General features: G+C 59.5%; 1 protein-coding gene across 2 annotated transcripts; it reads left to right on the forward strand.

Annotated features, from left to right (window-relative positions):
* The first annotated feature begins 3,001 nt into the window (after window positions 1-3,001).
* On the forward strand, window positions 3,002-9,881 carry SMIM24 (small integral membrane protein 24). Of its 2 annotated transcripts, none has more exons than XM_073324353.2 (4): window positions 3,002-3,359; window positions 3,773-3,908; window positions 7,457-7,495; window positions 9,273-9,881. In XM_073324353.2, exons 1-4 carry the CDS (start codon window positions 3,296-3,298, stop codon window positions 9,364-9,366), a joined length of 333 nt encoding a protein of 110 aa, XP_073180454.1. In that variant the 5' UTR covers window positions 3,002-3,295; the 3' UTR covers window positions 9,367-9,881. The 2 variants fall into 2 exon arrangements, with proteins under 2 accessions (XP_073180454.1, XP_073180453.1); XM_073324352.2 differs by having other exon boundaries at window positions 3,009-3,359; window positions 9,270-9,881.
* The last annotated feature ends 245 nt before the right edge of the window (window positions 9,882-10,126 follow it).

Below are 10,126 nucleotides of genomic sequence, written 5' to 3' on the forward strand. Positions count from 1 at the left end.
AAGTTGTCATGGACTCACAGGCCTGTGTGCTCTCAGCTCCCCACGGTTTCCAGGGAGAACGCCTAGTGTGCCAGCCCTTCTCGAGGTCACCACCTCTTTGCCAGCATCGAGCTGCAGACTCCTCCGGCCCGGGACCATTCGCTGCAATCCCCAGGGGAACGCTGTTACTGCGAAAGTCCTTCTCTCTCCCAGGGACAAGCTGCAGGCTCCTTTGCCCCCGAGACTGCTCACCGCAGTTCCCAGGGGGACCCCATTACTGCACAGTCCTTCTCGCTGGTCACACATTCCCAGGGGTTAACCACCCCCTGAAAGCGCTCCTCTCTGAGCCTTCAGCACGCCTGGTCCTTGTCAATCCCCCTTTGTTTTACTGCTCCCCAGTCAGTTACTGCAGGAAGTGCCATCCACGGGGTGCAGTACATCCCACCGCTGACACCAGTTGTCATGGAGTCCCTGGGCGATGCTCTGGAACTGCTCCCTACGAAGCCAGGCAGGACTCTGGTGAAGTCTCCTCTCTGAGAGCAGCCTGTCTCCAGGGCAAGAAGCTCACATGGCTTCCACCTTCCTGGGTCTGACCTCGGAGCATTCAGCATCCTCTGCCCCTCCGTGCGCTTCCCACAGCGAGTCCACCCAGGCGGGGTCCTGGGGAAGCCAGAGGGTCCTGCCCCCCAACTTCTCAGCCAGCCAGTAAAACAGAGGTTTATTAGATGACAGGAACATGGTCTAAAACAGAGCTTGTAGGTGTAGAGAACAGGACCCCTCAGCTGGGTCCATTTTGGGGGGCAGTGAGCCAGACAACCATGTCTGCACTTCACTCCATGTCCCAGCCAGCCCCAAACTGAAACTCTCTCCAGCCCCCCCTCCTCTGGGCTTTGTCCCTCTCTGGGCCAGGAGGTCACCTGATTCCTTTGTTCTCCAACCCTTTAGCTCTCAACTTGCAGCGGGGAAGGGCCCAGGCCATCAGTGGCCAGGAAAGAGGGTGTCGGCCATTCTCTGTGTCCAGACCCCTGCACACACCTGCCCTCTAGGGCTCTGCAACGATCATACACCCTTATCCCACCCCCTAGATACTAAAGAACTGAAGAGGGGAAACTGAAAAGGAGGACTTGTGGCACCTTAGAGACTAACCAATTTATTTGAGCATAAGCTTTCGTGAGCTACAGCTCACTTCATCGGATGAAACTGAGGCACCCCCACAATATTAGAGGAAACATTAAGAACAGTCCCGCTTCGTCACAGGGCCTCAGAGAAGGGGCAGAGCAGGGGTGTTCGGTTTTGGGTTTTGTGTGATTAGGAAGTTGGCAACCTTACTGTCTGTACCAGCCTGTTGCAGGGGAAAGACCCTTCCAGGAATAACCAAAGGGGAGATACTCCACGAGGGCTCCAGGTTGGGCTTTGCCGCAGAAGCAGGAGCCAGGTGCATGGGGCTTGCTCTGGGGGAGGGGGTGTCGCTTGGCCGGAAGATACTGCTTCCCGGCCAGCCAGTGGCCAAATGCCCATTGGCCTCAGTGGGACCAGGAGTTTGCCCTTTGCTCCTGGTGATGTGGGATGCAAGTTCCAGCACTTCCCCCTGCCCCCCTGTGATGAGATGCCCTGGCCCCAGTGCCAGCATGGGCCAGAGGCCAACTCCTCCCAAAGGGGCGGGGTGCTCGGAAGACGCCCAGCGTTTATTTCTGACTGTACTTTGGCACCGTTGGCATGGCTACCTCGGGGCACTTGGCGGCCACATCAAAGTCCAAACTGCAGCAGGCTGGCTGGCTGTCTGCCCCCATGCCACCCCCCTCCCCAAGGGGCACAGCTTCCTGCCACAGGGATGGGTCTGAGCTCCCCAGGACCGGCTGCCACCTCCCATTGCCCTCGGCCCACAGTTGAAGACTCAGCCCCCAAACCAAGGGGCCCACGGGCTGGGAGAACATATGGGGAGAGGGGGGACAGACAAAGGGGGCAGCACGTGCCATCCCTTGGCTGCAGACTTGGTGCCCCAAAGGGGGCATCACCGTGGGTCTGGGTGCGAAGGGGGAAACCCTCCATAGCTGGGGTGTGTGTGTGTCTATGGCTTTGTTTTGATTGGACTTCCTCTGCTGATTGGCTGTTTGCTCAGCTTCACCCCACTCCTGCTCCTCTGTCCCTCTCCTCCCCTGCCCCCCGAGCTGATCCCCTCTGCGGCACTTCCCCACCCCTGGATCATGCTGCTGCTGGGTTCGACCGTTGCCCCCGACGGGTCTGTTTGCTCTGTTCCCAGGGGGCCACACCACGATCAGCGTGACGAACGCTGAGTGGGGTTTGCATGCACAAGTGAGGGGTGCTAACCGGGCATCGCTAAGGGAAGTTGGCATTCAGTCTCTGGCCAGCGTGAGTCACCCCAGGGCACCCAGATAACACCATTAATGTTTAGCACAATCGATGCGTCACATGAACCCAGGGTGGTGAAAGGCCCCCGCTCCCTGGAGAGCTGAGCTGTCCCCCCCAGCAGTCACCTCTTTGCGGCTCCCCTGGTGGGAGGAGGGGTACAGCACCTGAGGGTGGCTGCTACCTCGCCAGCCCCCTGGGTATTGAACCGGGGACCTTGGGGGCGAAGAGCATGAGCGGCTGCAGCTTGAGCTACAGAGCCAGGGCCTGTCCCTGCCACCTGCCCCTGGGGCTCAGGAGCAGAGCTGGCCGCTTGGCTCCCCCTGACCAGCGGGGTGCACAGGGCTGGGAGGAGGGGACTGTGTGAGCAGCTAGAGGGAGCGGCTTTGCCTCCCCGGGGGGTCTGCCCTCGTTCTGGCCGAGCCATGGACAGCCCCCATTCGCCCCTCAGGGCAGCTCAGATGGGGGCCTCCAGTATCCTGGACCGTGCCCGCCCTGGCTAGGACAAACGCTGCCCAGTTGGTTGGCCTGCGGAGTGTTTTCCGGCCGGAACTGACCGTGTCACATGCATGGCACATTTCGGGTTGGCTGAGCTGGCGTTAGGCAGCAAATAAACGATTTGCCTGAAGAATTTCAGCCAGCTCTCTGTGCAGGGCCTGGCCTGGAACCTGGGATTTTCTCTGCTTCCTCCTCTGTCTCGGCTGCCTGCAAAGGGTTAAAGGAATCTGGTTGCCATGGTACCTTTAAAACACAAGTTGGCATTTGCCCTCTTGAGCACAATAAACCCACTGGCTGGCGTCCCTGAGCCATCAGACGGGCTGTTCCCCACACTGGCTGTGGGCTCTGTCTGCTGGGACAGCCGCTAGCCTCACGCAATCCCCGTGCCGCCCCTGGGTTGGGACAGCACCTGGTGCCCGGGAACAGGCAGCCACCGCGTGAGCCGGGCATCATGTCTCCTCTGCGCGCTGTTCTCTTCTCCCTGTTCTTCATCGCCTCCTCGCAGGCCCAGGACGGTAGGGACGCCCCTGCCCAGCTGAGACCGAGGTGGGGGGTGGGAGATCATGGGGTGGGCAGCCTGGCAGGAGGGGAGCAGGAAATGGGTCTGAACCGGGCCCGTCCCTGCCTCTCTGGGCCCCAGGCACGGGCTCCCTGGCCTCATCTCTGTGCTGGGGGGTGGGGGGCTTTGGGAAGTCTGCAGGGCTGGGACTGCTGGAGCAAGCAGGGCTGTGGGGTGCTGGAGACACCCTGGGAGGGTCAGTCCCCGCAGATCACTACTGCGGCCCATGAGTAGAGCTGGAGGCTGAAGCCCCTGAGGCAATCACTGAAGCAATCCAGGGACCCCCCTTGGGCACCAGCTTCCCCCGATCCAGCTGCAGCTCCCTCTCCGGGCCCTTTCCAGAACGAGTCTTTCCCTTTGGCTTGGCAGGCACAGTGCAGGGCACCACTGCGGGCTCCAGGATGCTGCAGCCCTGGCTGGTGGGGCTGACGGCCGTCGTGGTCTTCCTCTTCATCGTTGCCATGCTGATGATCATCAACAGAGTCTGGTGCTACAAGAAGCGCAGGTGGGCTCCCTGTCTGACGGGGCATAGGCCACAAGACCCTCCCCTCGGCCCAATCCTGCGTGGTGCAGAGCGCCTGCCGCTCTCCTGGGCCCTCTGGCCCCCTCACCTGCTCTCCACTGTCACTGACTGGGGTGGTCTGAGACCACAAAGAGCTGTGACCGGCAGGCAGTGCTGGTTAGACTAGTGTAGATTGCGGGGGCAGGGGCTGGGAGTCAGGACTCCTGGGTTCTCCTGCCAGCTCTGGGAGGGGAGTGGGATCTAGTGGTTGGAGCAGGGTGGGCAGGCAGTCAGGGCTCCTCGATTCCATTCCTAGCTGTGCTAGTGACAGGCCTGGGGCAAATGACTTTACTTGCCGTGGGCAGGTGCCTGTCCCGCTCTGTGCCTCCGTTTCCCCATCTATATGAAGAGTGTAACAGAGCTTCTTGCCCCCCAGGAGGCTGGGAGAATGGGTGCTGTAGGCAATGTCCACACAGCACCGGGACGCTCTATGCGATCGCTAATCATATTTGTAAAACATTTTTGAGATCCTTGAACAAAATGTGTTGTCACAGGGCACAATGCATCAGCTCCCTGTCATCTTGGGAGTGGAGCCCGCTGCCTGGTGAAGGTCACCCTCCCCTCTGGTGTCTCCAGGGCTGGAATCAGCAGTTTGGTGCTTATCTGTGGCTTGTTCCACATATCAGGACACACCTGGGCTCTGCATTCTGCTCATACTGCTGCCTCAGGGAGCACGGGGCACAGAGTGTGTACAAAGTACCAAGTCCCTGCTGCGCCAGGCTATTGCAGGCAAAATGGGCAGTGCCACCTGTAGTGAAGGTGGCCTAATGTTTTCCATTATCAGCCCCTGTTTTCAGCTGCTCATAACGTTGACAAATTTTACCAGTTTGGGCTGAAATTTTCCAGCTGGGTCTCAGTGTCGGGCTTGATACAGTCCAGCCTTTCTGAGAACAAGGTTGGGGAAATTAGGTGGTTTTGCCAGGGTCCTTCCTGCCCGTTCCTTTGAAGAACTCCAGCGCCTCCATGCTCTGGCACAGGAACATAAACACCTGGCAGGGGTACGATCCTTGGTTCAGCGAGGTGCCTTTTGCTGTGCCCATGAAAACTCATCCGGCTTTGGCCAAGTTTTTGCCATTTGCACATGCTCAGGAGAGCTTGCAGGAAGCTCGCTGCTGAAGTCTCTAACCATTCCAGCTGCACTGAACGTGCTCCAGGCTCACAGAGCCTGAGCTCTGGACAAGCGGCAGCAGGAAGGCGGGCTGGGAGGGAGCCAGCAGGACACGGTGGATTCTAGTCCTGTCTCTCCCCCAGCCTCAGTTAATAATTCTGTGCACGTCACAGCACCTGTCAGAGGCAGGCAAGTACCAGGCCCCGTCCTGTTTTGCGGAGGGGGAACATCAGGCAGAGCCGTCTCTAGTCGAGTGTCACCCACACAGCGACTGGCCTTTCCGAGCAACCAGCCTGAATAGAAGTGCTTGGCTGTGGTGTCTGCACACACTAGACCAGGGGTCTCAACCTTTGTGGGATCACGACCCCTCTGTAAATGGCTATGACTTGTTGTGACCCAGTAAATAGGCCGGGGATGGAGGCCCCGGGTGGTTTCAGTTGGATCTTGCCCCGCCCCAGCACTCACCCCACAGTGCTGTGCTGTGGGGCTGCCCGGGCTTGGCTCTCAGCTCTGGGGGTTGCAAGATTTGGCCCCGTGCCCCTGACTGGTGTGAATGGAGCTGTGCCCCGGCTCACGGGATGGCAGTTCCACTCACTCAGATTTGGCCTGCCCGGGCTCCTGGCGTCATGACAGCTGGGCCAAACCTGAGTGACCCTGGAACCCCGGAGTTGCAGTGCCTGGAGCAGGGGGTGAGCCCAGCCAGCCCCGTGGGACCGGAGCCACAGGAGCTGCCAGGCCACCCTCTGAAACATTCTGGCGACCCAATTTCGGGTCCCGATCCATGGGCTGAGAACCCCTGATCTAGATGATATTCCTTTGGAGAGCCAGGAGCAGCACCCACCATTCCAGCTTCCCTTCATTCTTCTTCTGGCTTGCAAATAGTTGTGTGAGCCACTAGCAGGTGCCCTCACATGACTGGTCCAGATGGAGGATAACAACTTACTACCTCAGCTAGCTTCCCTACTCCTTAAGTTTAAGTAGCAGAGGATCTGTGCTGTGGATCTAAAGGTCCTGGGTGGCAGCCCTGTTTGTGGCTCTCTGGGGGACGGTTGTTATGATCATGCATGATGAAGTTTCCGCTTTTATTTAACTTCATCCCCCTGGAGCATTCACACCGGGGGTACAGCTGGTCAGAAATGAGAATTTCAGGTAGCAGAAAATGGCAAAGTGCCGGATTTGTTCTCATTCCATGTCAGAATGAGAACGAAACCTTTCCAAATTTGTCACCCCAAACCACCCAAGAGAGTGGCCCCACCCAGAAAACCCACTGCTGCGGGCACTTCCCTGGGATGTGGGAATCCCAGCTGTAGGTCCCTGTTCTGCCTAATTTGGAGCAGGGACTTGACCCTGGCTCTCCTCCATCACAGATAAGCACCCCCGCCCCACTAAGCTAGCCTTCACATTGGGGTGAGGGCTGCTCCCTAGCCAGAAATTCCAGCCTGGACCCAAGACACTTTCCGTGAAAGTTTGTCAAAACGGAAACGTTTCTGTGAAACATTTTGGTTTTGATGAGTTGGCCGTTTCTAACACCCCCCCAGCCCGCCCTCACCACCATTTTGTTGAAAAATACCAAGCCAGCTCTAATGACAATACAGCCTTTCCCAACCGGATGACGCGCTGTTTGCCCTCCAGGACCCCCTGCCTCATTCAGCGTCCCGGACGGACAGTGAAGGAGGCAGAGGCCTGAAAGAGGAGAATGGCTCTTTTCGTGTGTGTAAGACACTGGACAGAGACCCCCGAGAGCTGGCTCCTGTGTGCCGTTAGCAAGGGGGCTGAATTAAGGTGGCCTGGCCTGGCCGATTGTTGCGCTGGCATGTCTTAATTCAAGCACAGCTGAGGGGAAAACAGAAATACCTTCATGGGAAAATGTTTGTATTTTTCAGCTGGCTTGGATGGCTCTCGTCAATTTCACTCATGAAACTGACCCCTCCCCTGGGCTGGAGAGGCAGCAACTGGGGGCACTCCCCCCTGGCCGACCCACAGCTGTGGGAGCTGGCGAGGCAGAGAGCTCTGAGGGGACGGCTGAGCACCTGGGCTCTCTGCCCTTGGGGGCTTCTGGCAGTTTCTCTGGCAGAGAGTGAAAGCGGACAAGAGCCACTGGTGGGCAGCCAGGCACGGAAACATCCATTTTCCCGCTGGGAAATCAAGAAAGTTCAGCAAAACGGACAGTTGCTTGTGGACCCTGGCTCAGAGAAAAAGGGTTCCACCAACTGCATTTCTGAGCGCCCGACTGGGCATGGGGGTGGGCGCGCGCTTTCTCCAGAGCTGGGCGGGGGCCCCGTGGTACCAAGGCTCGCTGAAGTCAGGGGGGAAGCCTCCTGTTGGCGCTGGCTGGGGCTCCTCAGGCCCCTCTGACCCCCTGTCCCCCTTGCTCTTTTCTCAGGAATGAGGAGGAGCCGCTGGAAGAACCTGCCCGATCCAGGTAGAGCGTCCGCCTCTCTGGCTGCAGCCCCGGCGCAGCGACATTTTGGGGGTTCTGTGGGGTTTATGCCCCCCCATTTTCACTGGCTACAATGACTCGGGTGGCAGGGCAGGGCTGAGCAGCGCCCGCTTTCCTGGTGCTCACTTCAGCCAGTGCGGGGAGGAGGCAGCGCGGGCTGGTGGCCAAGTGAGCAGCATGGGTGGCCGATGTTCCTGGCTCTGCCGCATGGCCTGGGGCAAGTCCCTGGCCTTCCCTGTGCGTGGATCGGATTGGCCTCCTGCGCTTGGAGATGGAGGGGAAGGCAGGGCAGGACCCGTCGTGGTTGGACTTGGTATCAGTGTAAGAGCTCCTGGTGCCTGCCTCATGTGGTAATTCCCAGCCCTGACAGCGAACCCTGACCTCACCGCTCTGGGGAGGTGCAGCTGGGCCTGGGGGGAAGGGTGGCCTAGTGGTCAGGTGCCGGCCTGGCAATCAGATTATAATTCCCGGCTCTGCTACACCCTCCCTTGGGCCAGACCTCTCTGGGCCTCAGGCCCCATCTGTACAAGGGGGTAACGACCCTGCCCTGCCCCACAGGGGCTGTGAGGGCGAATATGTTGGCGACTGTGGGGTGCCTCAGGCCGATGGGATGGGGCCAGATAAGGGCTCTGGCTGGATCCCTCCCAATTGGGGACCCCCATGAATACCCTGCCCTGCCATATGTTGTGCCTATTGGCCCTATGAAATGGGCTCTACCCGTGGCTTGGACACACATCTCCCGGCAACAGGAGCGTCTGTAACATCTAGAGGTCCCAAGTGAGCTCAGATGCCCTGTATGCCAGGGACACCCACGCAGAGCCAGCCCTGCCCAGGGCACTCACAGGCATGACAAAGGCGATGAAGGCAGGGAAGGGAATTGGCAGCAGAGCTGGGAGTAGAGGCCAAGCAGCCAGCAGGGCCCCAGCCACTAAGCAAGCTTGGCTCCCGACAGCAACGCCTGTGTGTGTGTTTGTGTGCATACTCGTGTGATTGTGCTCAGGTGTATGCCTGCGTGTGCTCGTGTGTGTGGGTACCTGCAGGTGCTCGTGGGTGCGCAGTGGGCTGGGTAGATATAAAAGGTGAGGGCCGCTCACAGTGCCTGTCTCAGCTCCTCAGTGGGAACCGTGACAAGCAGGTGCCTTCTCTGAGGGGAGATCTCCACACAGCTGGATTTTGCAGCTGATGGGAACTGGGATTGCTCAGCTGTGTGTCATGCACCCTATACTGCTAATGGCTAGTGAGGATCCCCCTGCTGCTCGGGGTGGAGCTTTATGGAGCAGGAGGCTCTGGGTTCCATCCCCGCTGTGGCCAGCAGTGCAGTGGCAAATGGGAGGCACTAGGTAGCCACTGGCTTGCTGGGATGGGAACAGGCAGATGGAGCTCATTGGACAGCGACCAGCTGGCTCCCTGGCTCTGCGGCGGTCACCCCCTCCCATGATTGACGATTCCCTTCCCGGAGGCACCTCAATGCCCCACTGTTCAGGGCGCCCGCCGCATAGCCAGTGACTGGCCCGGCTCTGCCAAGCGCCGTGTCCATGGGGGATTCTAACGAACGTGTTAAAGCCCCAGTGTGGGCAAGGCAAGCTGTGCTTTGAACACGTGGGAGCGGGGCCCGGGGAGCCAGCGAGCGGCCATTACCCCGAGGGATCCGAACACAGTTTCAGCATCACCCATCGTCCCAGGGACCTGCCCATTCACCCCCCCTCCCAAGCCCTGCCCTGGGACCCCATATTTCCTCGCTGTCTCTCCTGTTCAGCAGGACGGTCTCAAACCCCTACGACAACCTGGTGCTGGAGGAGGACAACGAGGAGGAGCTGAAGGGGATGAAGGAGAATAAAACGACCTCCCTGTGAGGAGCCAGCGAGCCTGGTGGGATGGGAGACCACAGTACCCTGCTGGGCTGCCCGGCACACAAATCAACTCGCTGCTTCCCCGCATCTCTGCCCAGCTCCGCCCGGCCCCTCCCTGTCCCAGCACGGGCGAGCAGCCGGCCTGACCCACCCAGCAGCCTCCCCTGGGCCATGCAGGCTGCCCATGCGGCTGCTCTCTCCTGCGTGCTGCCATGCAGGGCCCAGGGGTGCAGCGGGCACAGACCCCACATCACAACCATGTGCAGGACAGGCCCCCTCTCCCCTTCCCTGGTCGTTCAGCCGCGGGGGTGCGCGGTGCCTTTGTGGAGCAGGGAGCCAGAGCCAGTCCCTGGAGGGGATTCTCCCCCAAAGCCCCCTACCAGGCCCCACCTGTTCACAGGCTGCAGAGTTCCCCCGTCCCTCCCGATGCTGCAGAACTGGGCTCCAGAATCTGTACTTGCATTTACACGAATAACAACGGTAATAAAGGGTTTTGGCCTGTGTGGTTATGAAGAAAAGCCTAAGAGCAGGATGTAGTGAGTTAAGTGTAACTGACACAGAGACGTCCGCCTGAGTGTGCCAAGAGCCTGAGCCCATTGCTCCATAGGCCGCACTTCGGGCGAGCAGATAGCAAGTGTGGGAAATTGGGACCTTTTTTTCTCATGGGGGAGGGTACAGTTGCGTATATAAGACAAAGCCCTTAGTGGCGGGACGTCTGGTCACCCTAGATGCACTGGCCCGTGCAGCTCAAGGGGCTTGTGTC

This window comes from Lepidochelys kempii, chromosome 25 (genome assembly GCF_965140285.1).
Source record: "Lepidochelys kempii isolate rLepKem1 chromosome 25, rLepKem1.hap1, whole genome shotgun sequence".
Classification (NCBI taxonomy): domain Eukaryota; kingdom Metazoa; phylum Chordata; order Testudines; family Cheloniidae; genus Lepidochelys; species Lepidochelys kempii.